Source organism: Oncorhynchus masou, chromosome 15 (assembly GCF_036934945.1).
Source record: "Oncorhynchus masou masou isolate Uvic2021 chromosome 15, UVic_Omas_1.1, whole genome shotgun sequence".
Classification (NCBI taxonomy): Eukaryota; Metazoa; Chordata; class Actinopteri; order Salmoniformes; family Salmonidae; genus Oncorhynchus; species Oncorhynchus masou.
The window spans coordinates 4,083,629-4,107,887 of NC_088226.1; the positions used below are offsets into that span (position 1 = coordinate 4,083,629).

Here is a 24,259-nt window from a genome sequence, read left to right on the forward strand (position 1 = left end):
TACCAGACAACCAGTGTTGGGCACTGAACTGTTGAATGCGCCTAACGGGATAAGGAGAGATGGCATGGAGTAGACAGGTCAAGAATCGCAGGGTGCTTCGAATAACACATAATCTAGTTAAGTATCTGAAATTGATCATTTATTAGAAGTAATTCACATTGTATGTATGTATTTATTTTTAGAAGATACATTTTTTAAAACTAGCGCTCGTGTAGCTGTCCTGAACGTGGATACATTGTATCTGATTCGGACCAACTAACTTCTGTTCATGAAAACAATTTAGCGACAATTGTATCGAACGGATTACAGTCGTATTTTGTGTTTCCTGATATTGTTGAGTTTGAAATTCAGAATATAACTGTAATTTGAAAGCGAGTGTATTTTGGAAGATGCCTGATGTCTAGTGCCACTGGGCGAGAATACATTTTCTCCACGTCATGCTTCTTTACGAAAACTTGTCAGAGTTAGTTTACAAACTGCCTGAACTGACAAATTCCTAGTTGGTTTCATCACCACGAGAAAGTGTGGATTCCAGTGTCAAATACCACAATGGACTGAGTATATTTGTCACAAATAGTTTATTTTGAGAATAGTGCCTTACCGTGCTTTCTAGGGAGCACTTTGACCTATAATATAGCCTACATCTGAACTAAGTCGTGATGATTTCGGAGGAACGAAGTAGTCATGTATCCAAGCAAGCCCTCAACTTTCCAGTGGGCCTATTGATCCGCTCGCCAAAGAAGAGCCTGGTAAAGCTGGGGAGGAATCCAAGCAATGGATCCCTGCAGTAAGTCATGATTTATATCCAGTGTGTCTACTTTGCAAAATAGGATTTCAGTTTTGTTACATGCAGCTGCCTGGGATTTTGTATATTCAAATGGAGGTATGGCCTTCAATAGAAATATAATTTATTTGTAGAGAGGTGCTCGAAATACTGTCCTCTTATTAATTACCCATTCATTTTGTGTCCTCTTTTGAACTTTCACTTTCATTTACATCTGCCTTGCTCTCTCTGTTTCACTCTGTCACTATCTATGTCTCTGTCTCTTATTTCTCTGTCTCTCTCTCTCTCTCTCTCTCTCTCTCTCTCTCTCTCTCTCTCTCTCTGTCTCTCCATCTACCCATCCATTTCTCCCTCTCTCAGGTCCAACACCTCGGATGGCACCACCCATTCAGCAGAGAGTACAGGCGTGAGGCAGCCGGCCAAGAACAAAATCCGCCGCCACAACAACAGACTGTCGACGGTGTTCAACCGGAGCCCCCTCCTGCGGGGCGACAGTGGACAGGGGCATGTCCCAGATGGCAGTAGCATGGCGGAGGACCTGCAGGCTGCAGATGACCCTGCTGAGCTGTCCAGTCAGATGTCTGCCCCAGGTATCCTAAGGATCTTTGGCAGCGACATCTGCCAGGGAACCAACTACAAGAGTGTGCTGGCCACGACTCGCTCCAGTGCCAAGGAACTTGTCAAAGAGGCCCTGGAGAGGTGAGGGGTTAGGGATGCCCACTGGCATAATGTGATTTGTTAGCATTAACTTAAATGCTAACAGGCAAGCAGAAAGAGAACATTCCTCAAGGCTGAATGGCAGGGACTGCAATTACTGCTCATCCTAATATAGTGGGAACCATTGCAAATCACTTAAAGCTGGTGATATGGATATTTTACCCAAATGATCTCAAAGCCATTTTATTTCAGGAGGAATTAGATCTTATCATGGTATTCTGACTGAACCTCTTTTATTGTTGCTTAGATACTGTCTGGAGAAAGAGGATCCCAGTCGATATGTGTTGTGCGACGTGATTGGCCAGACCGGAGCAGACCACCAATGGAAGACAGAGTGCTTTCGGGTCGTGGGTGACCACGAGAAGCCCCTCATGCTGCAGTCGCTATGGAAACCCAAAGAAGGCTTCTCCAGACGCTTTGAGATCCAGAAGAGAGTGAGCGTAGAGGAACAGACTGCTAAAGAGACCGACACCGTCACTGCAGGTACGTCAACCACACAGGTGCAGCTCAGTGACCCCACTAACAACAACCTAAAGCCCAGGTCATCATTCTGTCTCTGTTGGGGTGGCATTGGATCTCCTATCTCTGTCACTAACTGTAGGGTAATAGAATCCATTGTCCAGCTTATCATGAGACAGAGCAGGGGAGATGGCAGGCAAGTGAGAGGTCAGAGAAAAACCTAAGCTGCAGTGAGGGGCAGACAAGGTCAGAGTGTCCCCTCTCTCTTATCTGGGATTGATGACAGGGTCCCAACAAGTCCCTCTGAAGCCCCCAGGGCAGGGAACTGGCTGTGGCTGGATCAGCTTTTTCCGAGGGGGCCTGAATGAGTCCACATGTTATTCTTTCCATTAGAGCTTCCTGCACACTGGACACTGTGTGGTCTTGTTGACTTTGGCGTGCGTTTGTTGTGATTTTCAGTTTTCATCAAACCCCACAACCACACATCACCCTCCACTCTCTTTGCTCCACTCTGATTGGGGGAAGCTGGGGGAAGTTGCCCCCTCTGCAGGCCTGACCAGCCCCCCTGACACAGTGTGGCAGAACAATGTGGAAGAACGCCCACTTCCACAGCTGATAAGGCCTGGGAGCAGGAGCTGTTAGCTGGTGTGAAGCTGAGCTCTCTGGACATTCCATGGTGCTTAATGGCTCCAAATAAGCTGAATAGTGTTTATGTTGCGGTACATCAGCCCAACAGCCAGGAACGCCTGTTGATATCAGATAGAGGACAACACCTCTCACTACACCTCCAGATTTCCTCTCCTTCCCCTTCTATGTTTGGTCTGACTGAGGGCCAACTCAGTAAACATTATGATATGTTGGTGTGTGATGGACTGGAATGATTTGATGGAAGATCTCCACTAATAGTTTATTGAGTGTTTAGCATACTGTGAAGTTTCAGTTTACGCATAGATGATGAAGTTTGTGTTACATTGACTATATCAGGACACAATCAATGATTTTGTAATAAACTATGAATACATGATTAATAATCACTTCTCTGCATCTAGTCTCATCCTCCCTCTCTCCCGTGCTCCTCTCTGCCCCAGGTATCAACGCCCAGGCTCGTAAGCTCCAGAAGGGCCGTTCGCGGGTCACCTCTCTGTTCATGGACGGCAGTGGCGAGGATGTGGAGGGCCTGGGGATGTGGAGGAGTCTCAGTGAGATGGACCTGTCTGCCATGGAGAAGGAGGCCGTGCGGGCCCAGCAGAAGGCCCAGCTCATCAGGGAGGACCCGGAGGCCGAGGCCGACAAGGAGGCCCTGCGTCTGGGCATGGAGAAGGAGGAGACAGAGAGCAGTGACGACAACACCACCCAGTACTCCATCCACCCGCCCTTTGACTTCCCCTACTTCCTGCTGCTGCAGGGATTCAGCTACAGACAGGTAGGAAAACTGGGAAGTGAAGCTGTTGCCACTGTTATACATTAAACCCAGAAGCATTTGTTTGTCTATTGGATTATTGATTCACTTAAATGATGAGTAACTTTAATGAAAGGATTGGCTTCAGTTTACACAGCTGAAGTCAATTTGTTAGATAAGAATCAGTCTTTTCTTGAATAGTTAGGCTCAGAATAGGTTTGTACGGTTGGAGAATGTGTCCGGCTGCGACAGAGAGATGTCGTGTTGAAATCCTTCACAGAGGGCCTGGGCAGCCAGATAGCAGCAGCTGTAATTGGTTGAGCCGGATGGCTGCTCCATTCAAGGTTCTCAAGTGTCTCTTGGCAGTGTGGCAGAAACACTGTGACGAAAGGCTTATCAGAGACACCGAGGCGTAAACAAGTGTACTCCACTACACTATAGAGGCTCCCACTGAACCTCTTAAGTTAAGACCTGGGGTTAAAATCCCCAAAAACAGAGAGAGACAGTGAGAGAGAGGAGCAGAGAGCAGAGGGCTTTAGCTGCAGTGAGGATGCTATAACAGGGACAGCGAGAGACTGAGTCTTGCTGCTGGATTATACAATGGGCTCAGAGTATTGGACTCAGAGCCACGAGCTCAAGCAGAGTTGGAGTAGACCGGCATGTTGTGGACAGGTGATCCTCGTGTCCACACACTGAGTGGGCCAGCCTGGGTCATGTACTGGAGAGGCGGGAAGACGGAGCTGGCCCTGGCCCAGCAGTGGAGTTCCCACACTGGGATGTGTTGTCTGTCGTCAGGGCTCGTTGAATAGATAAGGAACACTGTGTTCACAATCACAGTTCAGCTCAGCCCTGCTGGCTCTGCAGTGGAGGTGGAGATAGGCCTGATTAAAGGTACATAGTATTAGAGAATAGAGCAAAAGGAACACTGTAATGTCTAAACGAACTCAGTGGATGGTCACGTATACATGCCTAGCTTACACATTTGCACACAGGCTCGTGCATGCCAGAACACACATGCACATTTAGGCACAAAAGCTGCACATTCAACAAATATATATATATATATATTCCTTTCAAAAAGAGATTCTGTGGGTGACAGATTTTTTCTGCACTTTTATTCCTTTACAAAACATTCTGGATATTTCAATGCAAAACCAGAGTGAGAGTGACAGGCTGTGGCCTAAGCAGAGAGCCAGAGGGCCAGAGTGCCAGAGGGCCAGAGAGCCAGAGAGCCAGAGGGCCAGAGAGCCAGAGAGCCAGAGAACCAGAGAGCCAGAGGGCCAGAGAGCCAGAGAGCCAGAGGGCCAGAGAGCCAGAGGGCCAGAGGGCCAGAGAGCCAGAGGGCCAGAGAGCCAGAGAGCCAGAGGGCCAGAGAGCCAGAGGGCCAGAGAGCCAGAGAGCCAGAGGGCCAGAGAGCCAGAGGGCCAGGCTCATTCCTAGAAACAGGAAATGCTGCTGCTCTCTGTTGTTTGATCCTCATTGTGGAGACTGCTGAGTGTGCAGGACACTGGGTGGGGTGTGCCAGATACTGGGGGAAGTACTGAGACCGCTCCTGGTCTGGCCACTCGACAACAATAAGTCACTCATATATCAGTCCTATGGAATAGAAATGTTCCAGCTACAAAAATGAAATAGTTTTTTTCAGGCTTGACTAGTAATTTTCGAAAGTGTCTTTGTGTTTCCAGACCAGATTTTCCTGAACTTAATCACCTGTGAACCATGAGAGCTGTAGTGGATTTGATTTCCTTGTAAGTGTTGTTGTTTAAGTGCAGGTCAGTGTAGTCACAATTCACATTGACTCACAGCTATTAACTCCCTTCCTAGACAGTTTGATTTATTCTGCCAGATATCATGTGCAGGAAAATAAATACCATTTAACCATTTAGTTAGTTAAGTGTATATGCTCAAACACACTGCTCAGCGGCTGATTGGCTTCCATGCTAGCTGGGATGATACAGTATCATGACCTGCCTGAAAGGCTCTGCATGGTCAATCCGATGTCTGAAGTGGCCGTACAGCATTTACTGTGATGCAGCCTCCGCAGACGGCAGGGCTTTCATACTTGCGCCTAGCGGAGAAGAGCAGGGTTATAGTGAAGGAAGTTGTCAAGGAAGTGAGTTTGTGGTTATACATGACGTACCGCCCCCACCTACCGTCAACAAATCATGTCAATGTGGAGCTATAAGGAGCCCTCCGCATTGTTACAAAATTTGAGAGGTGCGATGCGGTACGGAGCTTGATTTGGCCTCTGCATGCCTCCGGAGGCTCAGCAATTGCAACACACCCTCCATATGGAGCGTCCGACTACATTTTCAGATCAACCATAAATTGCCTTTAATAGACTTGGGACAGATGACCGAGCGACAGGTGGTGTTAGAAGATCATGACCTCCCCCACACTGATCCTCAACAGAGGGTCCCCACAGGGGTACTCAGCCCACTCCTGTACTCCCTGTTCACCCATGACTGCGTGGCCACACACTTCTCCAACTCAATCATCAAGTTTTCTGATGACACAACAGTGGTCGGCCTGATTACCAACAATGATGAGACAGCCTACAGGGAGGAGGTGAGGGCCCTGGTGGAGTGGTGCCAGGAAAATAACCTCTCCCTCAAAGTCAACAAAATGAAGGAGCTGAGACAGCAGAGAGAGCCCGTCCCCATCCACATAAACAGGGCTGCAGTGGAGAAGATCACTTTCAGCTTCCTCAGCGTGCACATCACCGAGGACCTAAAATATATATATATATATATATATATATATATATATATATATATATATATATATATATATATATATATACAGTACCAGTCAAACGTTTGGACACACCTACTCATTCAAGGGTTTTTCTCTATCTTTACTAGTTTCTACATTGTATGTATAATAGTGAAGACATCAAAACTATGAAATAACACATATGGAATCATGTCGTAACCAAAAAAGTGTTAAACAGATTCTTCAAAGTAGCCACCCTTTGCCTTGATGACAGCTTTGCACACTGGCATTCTCTCAACCAGCTTCACCTGGAATGCTTTTCCAACAGTCTTGAAGGGGTTCCCACATACACTGAGTGTACAGAACATTAAGAACCCTTCCTAATACTTTGCCTTCAGAACCGCCTTATTTTGTTGGCACCCCATCAGTGTCGAAAGCGTTCCACAGGGATTCTGGCACATCTTGACTCCAATGCTTCCCACAGTTGTGTTAAGTTGGCTGGATGTCCTTTGGTTGGTGGACCATTCTTGATACACACAGGAAACCTTTGAGCGTGAAAAACCCAGCAGCGCTGCAGTTCTTGCCACAAACCGGTGTGCCTGGACCTACTAGCATATCCCGTTCAAGGCACTTCAATCTTTTGTCTTGCCCATTCACCCTCTGAATGGCACACATACACAATCCATGTCTCAATTCTCTCAAGGATTAAAAATCCTTCTATAACCTGCCTCCTTCCCTTCATCTACACTGATTGAAGTGGATTTTTACATCAAAAGGGATCATAGCTTTGACCTGGATTCACGTGGTCAGTATATGTCATGGAAAGAGCATAATGTTTTCTATTCAGTATTCTTTCTTGTTTTTTGCTCGTTCTTTCTTTTTTGGGGGAGATTATGTGTGTATTGTTTTTTTTTAAGTGATTGTTTCATCCACTTCTCACTCCCCCTTGCTGCTCCTTCTATGGACAGTCTACCCCCCCACCCCCCACCCCAAACGGACACTTACCCTGCCCCCACATTTATCATTGCTACAGTTGTAAATGTGTATAAAATATTATTATTATTATTATTATTATTATGGTCTAATTAACTTCTCTTTTTCTATCCTGCACTGTTGGAGCTCAGAGCATACGAATTTCACTGTACCCTGCGATAACATCTGCAACCCTGCACATGTGACTAATAAACTTTTTTTTTTAAATTACAAATCTGCAAATCTGTGTACTTTGATTTGATTTAACATGGACTTATGGTTTCACACCTAAGCCCTTCCATTCCTGTCCCTCCACCACACTGCCAGTACATGCTTATCCTGGATCTGTTCTGTCCTCACATAACACACACCTCTAATGCGCCTGCTTGATCAATCTCCAAACGATTACACAACTTCTCTATTAAAGTCCTAGGTCTTTTATTTGCACTTTGTATTGTGGTGTCAAAGTGCATGTGTTTACTTTGTAGTTAGGTACTAGGCAGGAGCAGTGTAATTACAGTGTAGTTAATACATAGTAGTTACTAATGATCATAGCATATTGCAAACTGAAACCAGTTCATTAATTAATACGGCAGTCATTCTCATGGATTCTGCTGGTTGACCTTCTATTGCCCCTCCTCTACGCTGCAGGACTTTGTCATCTACTTGATGAGCGGCACCACCACCATCTTCGGCTGCTGCAGGGAGCACTGTAACGGAGAGGATGAGGAAAGGCTCAAGGTGGACATCCTCCTCTTTGCCCCAGACATTCTTCCCCAGCACTGCTGTGTCAGGCGCCTGGACTCTACCAACTCCTTCCCGGGGGACACCAAGCGGACTCTGACCCTGCTGAAGCCCCTCCACGGAGCCCCTGTCACCCGGAATGGTTTCCTCCTGAAGGAGGAGGTGGAGCTGACTCCTGGGGACCTGGTGGGTCTGGGCCAACACTACCTGTTCATGTTTAAAGACCCTACTGCCGCCCCAGGGGCCCCACAGACCCCTCTCTGGATGAAACAACTCTGCCCCGCCCATTGTGGAGGAGTGGGAGTGTCATCCTCCTGTCAATCATGTGGCTCCGCCCTCCCCATGAAATGGCCTAGGGTCCAGAGGAAGCCGGCTCCACCTCGGTGGAAGGACCCAGAGGGTGGAGAGGTATATCTGAGCTATGAGTTGGAGCAGGAGGACAGGATCCTGCAGGAGGTCCTGGTCATGGTGGACCCCAATGGGGACGAGGCCAAACTGACCCCTGCCTTCCTGCTGAGCCTGTCCATCCAACACTCAGCCACCACGTTCCAGCTGACACACTTCCGAAGGTTGCTGCTCCGCATAGCCAGTCAGATCCAGCTCACCATGTGGGTGAGTAAAACTATGCACCTCCACTATGCACAAAAACAATGCACCAGTCAAACGATTGACCTTCTATATCATCACACCACAAATAAACCTTGAATGGTTATGAATTCAACATACTGTGTGTCTCAAGGGTACTGTAAATAAAGAAATGCAATCAAAGGTGTCATCAGGATGGAATATCACTTAGATAGGCTTGCTGCTGGTTTGAAATGAATGTCGTCTTTATCTCTGTCCCCTTGCAGGAGAAGACAAAGGAGCTTGCTGTGATCCAACCAGAAAGGTGAGTAGCCGCCTCTCCAACCTCAATCACTCAGCCTGCCTCAGAAATGCTAACAATGAACAGCAGATGACAACAGGGTGCAGAACAGTGGCAACCTGCTGCCTCTGACACTAACACCCCTTTCAACTTTAGTGTTTACTATGAGTTATATACAGACTGTATGTAGAGCTAGGAGTCTTAGAATATGATGCTACTGCCTTCCACTACATTCCAACAACAATGCTACTTGAATTTCTGGGAGGGATGTGTAGTACACAGATATAGCATTCTCTCATTGTCACATGTCCCAGTGACTTCTTTACAGAATAAGAAGCTGAGAAGGAGTCATGATCTCTTGATGTTCATACTTCTCTATATGCCGCCCATTGAAGTGTATGAAGTCAAAATTATATCTCATGATGATTTAATATATGGAACATTATTGCAGGGCACTATATTCCAAAGCTGTGCTTTGGCTGCCTGCTGAGAAAGGAGGAAGGATTTTTAAGAATGAATATTTCACTCAATTGCACATGGAAATCAAATGTAATGCTTTAAATTAGCATTCATTCCAAGGGATAGAGACATGATGTAAATTATGAGTCACTCGCAAGCCACTTTTAGTGCCATTCACCCGGTACAGGGTATTTGTTTGCTGTTAGACTGAACTCAGACCTGTCTATATGTCTCCCCTTGCAGGAGCTTCATGGATGTCCAGCAAGAGCCAGAGGATGTGCAGCTGCTGAGCATAGAGGAGCTGATCCCAGGCCTGCGGCCGCTGGTGCTGTGGATGGCCAACTCCATTGAGCTGCTGCACTTCATCCAGCATGACGTTCCCCAGCTGCTGCCCTGGAGGCAGGAGGAAGAGGAGGAGGAGGGCTCAGAGCTGGAGTCAGAGATGTGGTCCACTAGGACTGCCAGTGAGGAGGCCATGACGATCCTGGAGGAGGTCATCATGTTCACCTTCCAGCAGTCTGTCTATTACCTCACCAAGGTCAGTGCATAGTCGCACATACTATAATCATGCATTGTAGATGACATTCCATTTGCTCCGTTCCAACCATCATTATGAACCATCCTCCCCTCACCAGCCTCCACTGATACACTCACCAATAGATTACATGCATGCAACATGCACACACACATAGACACGTGCCTTGCACACACAATTAGCACACATACCGCACATGTACACAAATAATAACATCCTTGACTATTTGCTCCAGAAAACCTTGCACAGCCCAAATAGAAAGCCATCTTTTGCCTGTGGACTACGGGAAGCAGGACTAGAGACCTTATGAACACCATTCTCCGTTTGCTGGTAGCATGCCAGACAATAAGCCATAATAAGCCAGGGGAAACACACTCTCTCTGGCTCTCTCAGTAAGGATAGGCGTGTCAGAGAGTGTCATCTTTTCCAGTGGAATAAAGGACTACTTATCATCTTTTTAATATTCTGTAAATCCACTTTGAGGGTATTTCCAAAGTCTTTTGCAATGTTTATAGAGAGCAACAAAAGGTCTGTCCTGTTCAACAGTGAGCCCCAGGAAGACACTCCCAGGCAGGGTTTACTGGAGTTTCCTATGTTTGGGCCCTATAACTAACTCTATGGCATTAACAGAGCACCATCACTGCCACAGTAACCCAGAGACCAGCAATAGACACCCAATAACACGGTTGACTGGAAACACCCGTTACCATGGCGAAGGTGCCTGGCGATGACTGTTCCAGGATGGGAGGGAGCACCGGCATGGGTGTGAACAGGGAACATGATTGTATGTGCTGCTGTTGTTTTGAATGCTCCGAGACCACCTCTTCCTGTCCCTAGATTTCCGTTTCATGGCAGAAACCATTGATAAAAGAAAGCTTACACATGCCTGTCACCTTTCCCTGTTGACAGGTACATTTACATTTTTACATGGTGTGGAAGGGCATTTCCCCCCAATAGTTACAAGCTCGAGTTAGACAGTCACCGCTGGAGCTCAGGGGAAAGCAGGCTTCGTTTTGGTGGTGGTTGGATGTGCAGTGGTCAGGGAAGCAGCTGTAGTCCGGTGGAGAAGCAGGGCAGAGTAGTGGCCTTTTCCAAAAGTCTGTTTCCTACTCAGGAACAGAGGGTCTGTCTTCACATAGACACACCACAAGGAGGGATGGGCGGGGTCCTCACTGCACATTCTGGGGTCAAGTGAGAGACACAGGCCAAGTCTTTACCTTAGATAAATTGTGACACTTTTTTGTGCCAGTATGACCCTATTTCTGTCAACAAACTACTTAAGCTCACACCCACAGCCGTGTACTGTATGCTTTCTCAGACATGCCACCACTAGCTTCAAAATAAGGTTTTAACTTTGTTTTAACTTTGTTTATATTCTAAAACAGTTGGACATTTCAAATCAAATTTTATTTGTCACATACACATGGTTAGCAGATGTTAATGCAAGTGTAGCGAAATGCTTGTGCTTCTAGTTCCGACAATGCAGTAATAACCAATGAGTAATATAGCTAACAATTCCAAAACTACTACCTTGTACACATAAGTGTAAAGGGATAAAGAATATGTACATAAAGATATATGAATGAGTGATGGTACAGAGCAGCATAGGCAAGATGCAGTAGATGGTATCGAGTACAGTATATACATGTGATGTAACGGCGTTCTTCGTTTGTCGAAAGAGAGTCGGACCGAAATGCAGCGTGTTGGTTACTCATGTTTTTAATGAAACAAATGACGATACATGAAATAACTTATAAATACAAAAAACAACAAACGGAACGTGAAAAAACCTATACAGCCTGTCTGGTGAACACTAACACAGAGACAGGAACAATCACCCACGAAATACAAAGTGAAACCCAGGCTACCTAAATACGGTTCCCAATCAGAGACAATCACCTGACTCTGATTGAGAACCGCCTCAGGCAGCCAAGCCTATGCAACACCCCTACTCAGCCGCAATCCCAAAACTACAAAACCCCAAAACGAAATACTATAACATAAACCCATGTCACACCCTGGCCTGACCAACTAATTAACTAAAACACAAAATACTAAGACCAAGGAGTGACATATGAGATGAGTATGTAAACAAAGTGGCATAGTTTAAAGTGGCTAGTGATACATGTATTACATAAAGATACAGTAGATGATATAGAGTACAGTATATACGTATACATATGAGATAAATAATGTAGGGTATGTAAGCATTATATTAAGTAGCATTGTTTAAAGTGGCTAGTGATATATTTTACATCAATTCCCATCAATTCCCATTATTAAAGTGGCTGGAGTTGAGTCAGTGTGTTGGCAGCAGCCACTCAATGTTAGTGGTGGCTGTTTAACAGTCAGATGGCCTTGAGATAGAAGCTGTTTTTCAGTCTCTCGGTCCCAGCTTTGATGCACCTGTACTGACCTCGCCTTCTGGACGATAGCGAGGTGAACAGGCAGTGGCTCGGGTGGTTGTTGTCCTTGATGATCTTTATGGCCTTCCTGTGACATCGGGTGGTGCAGGTGTCCTGGAGGGCAGGTAGTTTGCCCCCGGTGATGCGTTGTGCAGACCTCACTACCCTCTGGAGAGCCTTACGGTTGTGGGCGGAGCAGTTGCTGTACCAGGCGGTGATACAGCCCGACAGGATGCTCTCGATTGTGCATATGTAGAAGTTTGTGAGTGCTGTTGGTGACAAGCCAAATTTCTTCACCCTCCTGAGGTTGAAGAGGCGCTGCTGCGCCTTCTTCACGATGCTGTCTGTGTGAGTGGACCAATTCAGTTTGTCTGTGATGTGTACGCCGAGGAACTTAAAACTTACTACCCTCTCCACTACTGTTCCATCGATGTGGATAGGGGGGTGTTCCCTCTGCTGTTTCCTGAAATCCACAATCATCTCCTTAGTTTTGTTGACGTTGAGTGTGAGGTTATTTTTCTGACAGCACACTCCTAGGCCCCTTACCTCCTCCCTGTAGGCCGTCTCGCCGTTGTTGGTAATCAAGCCTACCACTGTTGTGTCGTCCGCAAACTTGATGATTGAGTTGGAGGCGTGCGTGGCCACGCAGTCGTGGGTGAACAGGGAGTACAGGAGAGGGCTCAGAACGCACCCTTGTGGGGCCCCAGTGTTGAGGATCAGCGGGGTGGAGATGTTGTTACCTACCCTCACCACCTGGGGGCGGCCCGTCAGGAAGTCCAGTACCCAGTTGCACAGGGCGGGGTCGAGACCCAGGGTCGAGACCCAGGGTCTCGAGCTTGATGACGAGTTTGGAGGGTACTATGGTGTTAAATGCTGAGCTGTAGTCGATGAACAGCATTCTCACATAGGTATTCCTCTTGTCCAGATGGGTTAGGGCAGTGTGCAGTGTGGTTGAGATTGCATCGTCTGTGGACCTATTTGGGTGGTAAGCAAATTGGAGTGGGTCTAGGGTGTCAGGTAGGGTGGAGGTGATATGGTCCTTGACTAGTCTCTCAAAGCACTTCATGATGACGGAAGTGAGAGCTACGGGGCGGTCGTCGTTTAGCTCAGTTACCTTAGCTTTCTTGGGAACAGGAACAATGGTGGCCCTCTTGAAGCATGTGGGAACAGCAGACTGGGATAGGGATTGATTGAATATGTCCGTAAACACACCAGCCAGCTGGTCTGCGCATGCTCTGAGGGCGCGGCTGGGGATGCCGTCTGGGCCTGCAGCCTTGCGAGGGTTAACATGTTTAAATGTTTTACTCACCTCGGCTGCAGTGAAGGAGAGTCCGCATGTTTTGATGGCGGGCCGTGTCAGTGGCACTGTATTGTCCTCAAAGCGGGCAAAAAGTTATTTAGTCTGCCTGGGAGCAAGGCATCCTGGTCCGTGACTGGGCTGGTTTTCTTTTTGTAATCCGTGATTGACTGTAGACCCTGCCACATACCTCTTGTGTCTGAGCCGTTGAATTGCGATTCTACTTTGTCTCTATACTGAAGCTTAGTTTGTTTGATTGCCTTGCGGAGGGAATAGTTACGCTGTTTGTATTCGGTCATGTTTCCGGTCACATTGCCCTGATTAAAAGCAGTGGTTCGCGCTTTCAGTTTCACGCGAATGCTGCCATCAATCCACAGTTTCTGGTTTGGGAATGTTTTAATCATTGCTATGGGAACGACATCTTCAACGCACACGTTCTAATGAACTCGCTCACCGAATCAGCGTATTCATCAATGTTGTTGTTTGACGCAATACGAAACACAGTCCACGTGATGGAAGCAGTCTTGGAGCGTGGAATCAGATTGGTCGGACCAGCATTGAACAGACCTCAGGGAGGGAGCTTCTTGTTTTAGCTTTTGTCTGTAGGCAGGGAGCAACAAAATGGAGTCGTGGTCAGCTTTTCCGAAAGGAGGGCGGGGCAGGGCCTTATATGCATCGCGGAAGTTAGAATAGCAATGATCCAAGGTTTTACCAGCCCTGGTTGCGCAATCCATATGCTGATACAATTTAGGGAGTCTTGTTTTCAGATTAGCCTTGTTAAAATCCCCCGCTACAATGAATGCAGCCTCAGGATATGTGGATTCCAGTTTGCAAAGAGTCAAATAAAGGGGCATTTAATGCTGTACCGGAGAATACGATCCCCAGTTCCCTTCATTCGGCCAATCTCAGCTTAATAACTAACCAGCACCTGTAGCTCTGCGGAACTGGTCTCTATCTATCTAGTGATCTATCTAGTGACCTGTGGTTGAAGGAATGTATGTATGGTGATTGGGATTTGACAGGCAGGTCTTTATGATCTTTCAGAGCCTCTGAAGTGTCTGTCTTAGTCATGATATGTGCCTGCTGACCTGGCTGGCTGAGGGGTGATGTCAAGGACTAAAACAATGGCAGAGAGCTGTGTCAGAGGAGGGAGGAGGGAAGAGGGGGAGAAGGGAGGAGGCCAGGATCTCTGCACTGTGACTCAAAGTATTTTTTACTTATTGAGTGCTCAATGGTCAGAACTTGGCTTCCTATTGTTTGGGTCCTTCTCACTTTTGGTGGAAGCAAGAATGTGCCTGTTTAAACTTTATTTGGTTGAACCATAGAACAAGGGTTTTGTTTATGTTAAACCTTTTACCAGATTGTGGTCTGCCAGGGCCCTATATTGGTCAATGGTCGTAGCAAAAATAATAGTACATGAGAGCTGTACATGTTTCAGTGTCACCTCGTTTTCCCTCTCCCCTTTCTACTCACCCAAAGAGAGAGAGAGAGTGTGTGTGTGTGTCTGTCTGTCTGTCTGTCTGTCTGTCTGTCTGTCTGTCTGTCTGTCTGTCTGTCTGTCTGTCTGTCTGTCTGTCTGTCTGTCTGTCTGTGCAGGAAAAGGGGGGTATGGGTGCTCCCATCCAGAAAGATAGATGACTCCTCATGGATAAAACCCATTGCCATTGAGGGCTTCCACCATTTTAAATTAGTCAACTGGGTAGGGAGTTATCAGCCAATGAAGAAGAAGGCAATGTGCTACTTTAAAATGGAGATAGCCTCAATCGAGCTGCCCATGCTGTCCCAGACATTATAATGGCACAGATACAAAGATGTGTCCTATATCTAGCTCTATTCATGCTCCTTTACTCAGTTCATTGAATTTTCAAACCCCTCCCCGCCACCCGCCCATGCATGAAATGAGCAATGACGTCAGGGTAGTAACTCCAGCACAACTTTTCAAACAGGTTGCATTCTATCAGAAACCACTAACTGTTGGGCACTGAACTGTTGTTGGGAAACAGGTTTTCCTACTTGTTTTCCTGCTCTGTGAAAGCCTTCCTCTACCTTGACCAGTATCTGGGTAGTTCCACGAAGTGAGTGCCTTTTGCGTCCCTTTGCTATTTAAAGTGGAAATTGTTGACACAAATTACATTAAACGAAGTTCCCTTTAGTATAGAACACATGGAAAATTCAATAAATCTTATTTTTAATATGAATAAAGAATTCTGCATTTTGACATGTCCCTCTGTGCACCCTCTGTGACTTCTAGGAAGACCTTAACCCACTTAACATCAACATTTATCAGTCTTCACCATCATTGTAAACGCTTAGTTATGTTTCCTGAAGATCATCAATTCAAATTGTATTGGTCACATACACATCTTTAGCAGATGTTATTGCGGGTGTAGCGAAATGCTTGTTGTTTTTATCTCCGACAGTGCAGTAATATCTAACAAGTAATATCTAACAATTTCAGAACATATGCAACAATACACACAAATCTAAGTAAAGGAATGGAATTAAGAATATATAAATATATGGAAGAGCAATGTCAGAGCAGCATTGACTAAAGATACAGTAGAATAGTATAGAATACAGTATATACTGTACATATGAGATGAGTAATGCAAGATATGTAAACATTATTAAAGTGACTAGTGCCCCATCTATTAAAGTGGCTAGTGATTTCAAGTCTATGTATATAGGGCAGCAGCCTCTAATGTGCTACTGATGGCTATTTAACAGTCTGATGTCCTTGAGATAGAAGCAGTTTTTCAGTCTCTCGGTCCCAGCTTTGATGCACCTGTACTGACCTCGCCTTCTGGATGATAGCAGGGTGAACAGGCAGTGGCTCGAGTGGTTATTGTCCTTGATGATCACTTTTTTAAATGATCTTTTTGGCCTTCATGTGATTAGTGATTCATTTTAAGCATGCAAGTAGAAACCCCTCAGACTTCCAGTCATTACACTAACACTAGTTGGCATTGGTTCGCGAAACTACCACAAACTTCCTTCGTTTTGGACACAGAGACATAAAAATGGTATCCATAAGTTCATCTGACTCGAGGGGAGTAGATAAAGGGCCTCATTGCCAGTATCCTTTTACGGTCAACCCTGTTACATGAACTGAACTCTCATTTAAAGATGGTGAAACTGTTCCTTTTTCAAAGTGCAAATAAAAAGAAACTAATAGTCAAATCATAGTGTAAAAGCAGGTGAGCTGGTTGTAGTATTTTTGGCAATTTTCTGTGTTTTGTGGTGGAAAGCTGAGCGGGTCGAGTATAGACAGGCTATATATATATACATAGTGAAGCTTGCATTCAATTGCCCCTCCCTGTTGCATGAAACAAGCTTCGATTCCCCCTGTCACAAGGGGATTTATGGATGATTTATATATATATATCAATCCTATACGGTCAATATCAAATATATCAATATATATAATCCTGTTACGGTCAATATACGGTCAATATATATATATATACATAGTGAAGCTTGCATTCAATTGCCTCTCCCTGTTGCATGAAACAAGCTTCGATTCCCCCTGTCACAAGGGGATTTATGGATGATTTAAGATGAAGTCGTCAACCCTGTTACGGTCAACCCTGTTACGGTCAATCCTGTTACGGTCAATCCTGTTACGGTCAAACCTGTTACGGTCAACCCTGTTACCTTATTTGGCACTTAATAGGCACTTACTATAGTCGATTTTTTATTTAACCTCATGAGTTGGAATATTCTGTCATATATGTACTGTATATGACAGAATGCTAAAAGTAATTGAAATATAACATTTTTGTTTTTTCCAACAAGTTACACTACTCAAAAGACACAACTAACCATGAGACAACTAACCATGAGACAAAACACTCCAGGAGAAGTTGTAGGAGAAGTTTATTCTCATGCCTATTACTCACTGGCATTACCATTCCTTAGTAGTCAACAGCATGGGCTATTATCAGCTAGTTTATGATACTTGGCATTTATTTATTATGGGAATTATCAGGAGGCTGGAGGGGGCAGAGTGGGGTTGAGTCACTGGGAAACATTTGTGTTTCTGTCAGGAATGACCAGTGGCACCAGTGTTATCAATGTGATTCCCAGGACTGTGTATGGTAGACTGTTAACAATGGTGAGTGTCAAGACTGGACAGTCTCAGGCCCCTGGCTATCAGGCCTCTGGCCATCCCCCTTTGGAGGGGAAGTGTGTCTGTCCCTGTCTGGCTTTCTGTAACCCCTCCTCCTTGGGCTCTGACTGTTTTCTGATTGGCTCAGGGAGCTCAGGGTCAGTAGGCATAGCTCTGTTGACTAAGTCACTGATTCCTCTGCAGTTTTACTGAATCTGTCAACAAATTTTTGCATGTTGATGAAGGTTTATTTTATAGAGAGTATGGCTGATAAAGTGAGAATCGCTGACAAAACGTCCCTTTTAAAGATAAATATATAATGCAGTATACTTTCTGTATTAGTGGTACTGGGTACAGTAGCTGTGACTGTAAGGTTTCTTATCTCCCTCTCTCTCCTCAGAGAGGTGTTGTGCTAGACTATGGTACAGTGAGGTAAAGTCATGTAGCTGTGACTAACACCTCTAGCATGCCTCTCTCTATCCTCAGAGTATGTACTCGGCACTGCCAGGCCTGCTGGATGGGAACCCGTTCTCGGAGAGCGGGCAGCTGCGTGTGCCCGAGGGCGTGAGTGGCATCCTGGATGTCCTGAAGGAGGCGCTGTCTCTGCTCAACGCCTTCCAGGTGCACTCTGACATCAGCTCGCAGCTCTGCGCCTACCTCTTCTTCTTCACCAACGCATCCCTCTTCAACGCACTCATGGAGAGAGGTGAGACCTTCAACATGCTCTGTTTCTCATCCATGGGGTTTTGTAGGATCAAATCTTTAAAATCCTCAAAGTCCTATCACAAGTATCCTCATAAAATACATACTGTATGTCCTAATGGGATACTTTGGGATTTGGACTTTCCCCAGAGTAAGATTAACTTGTGGATAGCATTTTTATGTTTTTGTGTCCACTATGAAGAATGTTAGAGGTAGTTTCGTGAGCCAATGCTAACTAGAGCCTGTGCAATAACTGGAAGTCTATGGGTATCTGCTAGCATGCTGCATCTTATAGAAGTTTCATTACACTCAATAGCTATGATCGAAATTACATGAGCATGTCTGAGTGGTGTTTTGTTCTGCAGGCTCTGGAGGTGGGTTCTACCAGTGGTCTAGAGGGGTGCAGATCAGGGCCAACCTGGACCTGCTGATGGACTGGATACAGGGGATGGGCCTAGGAGACCTGGCTGTGGAGTTCTTCCAGAAGCTCTCTGCTGCTGTCAATCTGCTGGCAACGCCCAAGGAGAACTTACTACAGGTCAGAGGGCACTTCCTTTATTTTCTCTTCCTGTTTTGGTTTGGTCTGCTGAGTCAGAGCACTAAATAACACTGCAGCCAAGATGTCCAAAGCAGTCTGAATATATAGTGTATCAAAATGGTATTTTACAGTGTATTAGACTGTACATCACCAAGTGTCTCAGTTCATTATTGGTACACTAATCTCTGTTAACCCAAAAGTAAAATCATTATTCATTTGGTCAACTGCGTGATTTACTTCTGGGTCTATACGTGTTAGGAATTGTGAGTTCCGGCAGTTTGCAACGTTTCCACCCTCGCAAAAAGAAACTCTTATCCAAAGCCTCCTCCCCCCTTCCGATCTGTGTGGGCCACATGTGAATCACTTGTAGCCAAGCAGTTTAAGCCCCGCTTTAGTTCCAGCCTGATACGTCCATTAGGGCCGATTTCAAGTTTTCGTAACAATCAGAAATTGGTAATTTTGGACATCGATTTTGCCGATTTTCTTTTTTCTTTTTCTTTTACACCTTTATTTAATCTTTATCTAACGAGGCAAGTCAGTTAAGAACACATTCTTATTTTCAATGACGGCTAGGAACGGTGGGTTAACTGCCTTGGTCAGGGGCAGAACGACAGATTTTTACCTTGTCAGCTCAGGGATTCAATCTTGCAACCTTACGGTTAACGAGTCCAACGCTCTAACCCCCTGCCTCACGAGGAGCCTGCCTGTTACGCGAATGCAGTAAGAAGCCAAGGTAAGTTGCTAGCTAGCATTAAACTTAATCAATCATAATCACTAGTTATAACTACACATGGTTGATGATATTACTAGTTTATCTAGCATGTCCTACGTTGCATATAATCAATGCGGTGCGCATTCACGAAAAAGGACTGTCGTTGCTCCAACGTGTACCTAACCATAAACACCAATGCCTTTCTTAAAATCAATACACAGAACTATATATTTTTAAACCTGCATATTTAGCAAAAATAAATCCAGGTTAGCAGGCAATATTAACCAGGTGAAATTGTCACTTCTCTTGCGTTCATTGCACGCAGAGTCAGGGTATATGCAACAGTTTGGGCCGCCTGGCTCATTGCGAACTAATCTGCCAGAATTTTACATAATTATGACATAATATTGAAGGTTGTGCAATGTAACAGGAATATTTAGACTTATCGATGCCACCCGTTAGATAAAATACGGAACGGTTCCGTATTTCACTGAAAGAATAAACGTCTTGTTTTCGAGATGATAGTTTCCGGATTTGACCATATTAATGCCCTAAGGCTCGCAATTCTGTGTGTTATTATGTAATAATTAAGTCTATGATTTGATAGAGCAGTCTGACAGAGCGATGGTAGGCACCAGCAGGCTCATAAGCATTAATTCAAACAGCACTTTTGTGCGTTTTGCCATCAGCTCTGCTGTCTATGACTTCAAGCCTATCAACTTCCAAGATTAGGCTGGTGTAATGTAATGTGAAATGGCTAGCTAGTTAGCGGGGTGCGCGCTAATAGCATTTCAAACGTCACTCGCTCTGAGACTTGGAGTAGTTGTTCCCCTTGCTCTGCATGGCTAACGCTGCTTCGAGGGTGGCTGTTGTCGTTGTGTTCCTGGTTCGTGCCCAGGTAGGAGCGAGGAGAGATACGGAAGCTATACTGTTACACTGGCAATACTAAAATGCCTATAAGAACATCCAATAGTCAAAGGTATATGAAATACAAATGGTATAGAGAGAAATAGTCCAATAATTCCTATAATAACTACAACCTAAAACTTCTTACCTGGGAATATTGAAGACTCATGTTAAAAGGAACCACCAGCTTTCATATGTTCTCATGTTCTGAGCAAGGAACTTAAACGTTAGCTTTCTTACATGGCACATATTGCACTTTTACTTTCTTCTCCAACACTTTGTTTTTGCATTATTTAAACCAAATTGAACATGTTTCAATATTTATTTGAGGCTAATTTGATGTATATTGATGTATTATATTAAGTTAAAATAAGTGTTCATTCAGTATGGTTGTAATTGTCATTATTACAAATACATTTTAAAAACCGTCCGATTAACCGGTATTGGCTTTTTTTTGTCCTCCAATAATCGGTATCGGTATTGGCGTTGAAAAATCATAATCGGTCGACCTCTAGTCCATATAACCAGTGACGAAAACCCAAAGACTGAAACTACTGCAGTTCGTTATCACAGGGATCCCATTCAGTCCCAGCAGATTCTTGGGTCTACATGCAGAATCTGCCCACGGGAGAGTATTGGCATACCGAACATGCCTCGAGTGGGAAACCTTTGGGAAGGATTTAGGAAAATCTGGCAAAACATTGAAAACACTCATGAATCATCACTGAAACTCTGTTTCCCTACATTTCATTGCTAACTAGGTTTTACTCTTAGAAATGCATGTTGTCTTTGATGGAGGTGATACTGTTGAAGTAGTTATAAGATAATAACATTGTGATAGTAGTTTGAATGGACCATTGTGGGGTGAGAGATGTTGTTTGTTCACTGCCACACTAGTTGTGGGAGAAGGTGTGTGTACACAGACTGTTGGGTTTATACCTCTATAGCACCTTACTAAACATTCCCCTGCCCTGGCCAGTTATCAGATCTGGAATGATACTGCAGGCTTCAGGTACCTGCAGGGGAATGTTTAGTAAGGCTCTATAGAGGTATAAAACCAACAGTCTGTGTACACACACCTTCTCCCACAACTACTGTGGCAGTGAACAAACAACATCTCTCACCCCACAATGGCCCATTCAAACTACTATCACTATGTTATTATCTTAGTACGATACACACTTCTGATGTTATGAGAACAGTTAGACTGGTCTTAACACTATCGGTGTGATGACAACATCTAGATGTAATGGTAAAGCAATGAGGCAATGGGGTGTTAATGACAACATTTTTGTCCACTATAGCAATTCTGAATGTATCCATTGTAGACCACAGGTGTTTCACAAGGTATGGAACAGATGAAAAATGTTAGAGCTGAAAGCTTTTTTTCACTGACGGATGTCAGCTGAGTGGAACTCACACGCACCACCACATGACATCATTAAAAAAGCCTGACAGAGCTGTGGGAGAGGGGAAAGAATGCTTGGAAACAATGGAATTTTTCCCATCAAATTGTACTCTACATCTCCTATTATGCAATGACTTCTCATCTATTGATGAAGAAAATACACATTTTGCCAAGATAGGCAGTCCTTGAACCTAGAACTTAAACAAATAGACATAATAATAATTCATAATTAGGTGGGTGCTTATATTTATCCTGTTTCACACATGTACAAGTGTGTATATTATAAACGTGTGAATTGGAAATGTGTTTTTTGCATATCCCAACTCCCCCTTAGACATCCTCGGACAGTGGGGTCATGGCCACTCTATGTATGTTTAAATCCCATGTTGTTGATGCCTGTGGCTTTAAACTGTGTGCCACTGAGTAGTTAATCCTTCCTTAAGCATGCCATTCTCTCTGTAATCCATTGAAAGGAGGATCATGTTTACTGGGGGAAGTTGAGCCTTAACATATCTGGTGGTGGTTGGGTTAGTTAACACGATTCCAGGCTGTATCACATCCGGCCGTGATTGGGAGTCACATTGGGCGGCGCACAATTGGCCCAGCGTCACCCGGGTTTGGCCGGGGTAGGCCGTCAATGTAAATAAGAATTTGTTATTCACTGTCTTGCCTTGTTAAATAAAGTTTAAATGAACAAATTAAACAAATAAGTGGAGAAACAAATGTTAAACACACACTCATATCCTGTTTCTGGTCATGTTTATGACACCTGTAAAGAGGGAGATTGGGAAAACCAGTTGCCAGTCTGTGTGTGACACAAGGCTGGCTTTAGCGCTGTCACCTTCATAGAAAAGAGTGACCTCTGCTGTGACAGGCCCACACTACTGTATGTCTCATCCTATGAATGTCCAGGGGCTGCAGGAAGGCTGTGGACACGTCATGGTCTTGTAATGTTCTCCCGGGTTAGTACATGAGAGAATCGCCTCCTACTCATCCCAATTACAGCACTGTCGTTGTTGAGGATAGTTGTTGGTTTTATCTTAAAACCATAGTTTGCACAGCCCTAAAGCATCAAATTCAGTCAAAAAGTTGTATTTTCTCCTGCAGCTGCCCTCATATTTAATTTAGATCCAGTGTTGATAGTTTCTTGATCTGATTCACCAGGAATGGAGAAAGGAGCCTGCTGAGACTCAGTGCAACCGGACTGACAGTGTAGCATTTCACTCTTTAATCCACAGCCATTAGGGGCTAATACAATGAGACAACACCTGTTCTCAATATCTAACCAGAAGGCAGCCATGGTAACAGCCCCAAAACAGCTCCGCAGTAGTAGAACCAGTCTCCCCTCAGTCAAAGGTTGCCTCTCTCCTCTATTCGTGGGGATGGTTGCTAGGAGGCTGGTGGTTTTGTGTATGGATCACTCCCATGGCATGAGGTCAGATGTTGTGGTTGGTAAAATGGAGCACACACCCTTGTGATATTCTCCATTTTCCATCTGGAGTTCTGGGCTCAAGGGAGTGAAGGACATAGTAAATTACCAGTGATGTGGCATGGTTTTGTTATGGCTGAGCTCTCTCTGTCTCCAGTAACTACTGATGATACAAAGTTAGGAAGATTGTGTCATTGATGCCATAATGTTAGGCCACTTATGACTGGGATACACCAAGTCAAATAGTAGATATAGAAAATATAGACTTAAAATAATGTAAAAAATAAGTCACTCTTGCTTATAAACATTCCCATAACTCCTCCTTCTGGCCAGCCTCTGTGCTGTCATGTGACAAAGAGGGTGGGCTCATTGGAGGAATGAAGGGATACAAGGCTGGGGTAAATATGGTCTGATATATTCTACACAATGCCTGTCAGCATACCAATAACACCTCTATGCCAATGATGTCATCTTGAAATGATTCACCTATGTCTTTCTGGTTAGTTACAGAGTCATTAAAACACCTCAGCTCTCCAAGGTGTGTCTGAGTGAATGAGGAAATAGTTGAAGATTAAGTTTCTTGTGTGTTTATTCCCACTAACCAGAGAGAGATCAACGGAGAGGATAACAAACACCTGATTGTTCATAGTCATATAACACATACAGGAATCTAGACGCTGTAATTAGCACATCTTCTGATGACATCTGACGCTTTACGTTTATGACTCATCAATGTTTAGTCATATGGATAGAAAATGTGACATTCAGGAACATTGACCCCCACAATCAAGCATTTGAACATTTCTCCATTCTGTGTGTGTGTGTGTGTGTGTGTGCGCGCGCGTGTTTGCGCGTGGGTGTTGATTTTATTACTCCAGACAGTGATGGAGGTTGGCATGACAAGTATTACTTACAGTCCTAGATTTATTTTCCTAATGAATTCATCACCACATAATCTGACACAAATATGCAATATGCAGTACTTGGACAGATTTGTGGTTTGAAATATTTTTTACAAGAATAGCTTTGTGTTGAAATAACCCCACTGAGGAAATTCTACCCTGTCATTTATAGTTTCACTAACAACAATAACATCAAACAGCTC

General features: G+C 44.7%; 1 protein-coding gene across 2 annotated transcripts in view; it reads left to right on the top strand.

Moving 5' to 3' along the window:
- Positions 1-24,259, top strand: part of LOC135555375 (ras-associating and dilute domain-containing protein-like) — a 33,974-nt gene continuing 9,715 nt past the window's right edge. For both annotated transcript variants that reach the window (XM_064987745.1, XM_064987746.1), the window contains exons 1-9: positions 1-787; positions 1,145-1,483; positions 1,749-1,984; positions 3,049-3,383; positions 7,698-8,402; positions 8,642-8,679; positions 9,358-9,652; positions 17,946-18,165; positions 18,527-18,699. In XM_064987745.1, coding sequence (XP_064843817.1) covers positions 660-787; positions 1,145-1,483; positions 1,749-1,984; positions 3,049-3,383; positions 7,698-8,402; positions 8,642-8,679; positions 9,358-9,652; positions 17,946-18,165; positions 18,527-18,699 — 2,469 coding nt within the window. In that variant the 5' untranslated portion in view covers positions 1-659. The remainder of the gene's footprint in view (positions 788-1,144; positions 1,484-1,748; positions 1,985-3,048; positions 3,384-7,697; positions 8,403-8,641; positions 8,680-9,357; positions 9,653-17,945; positions 18,166-18,526; positions 18,700-24,259) is intronic.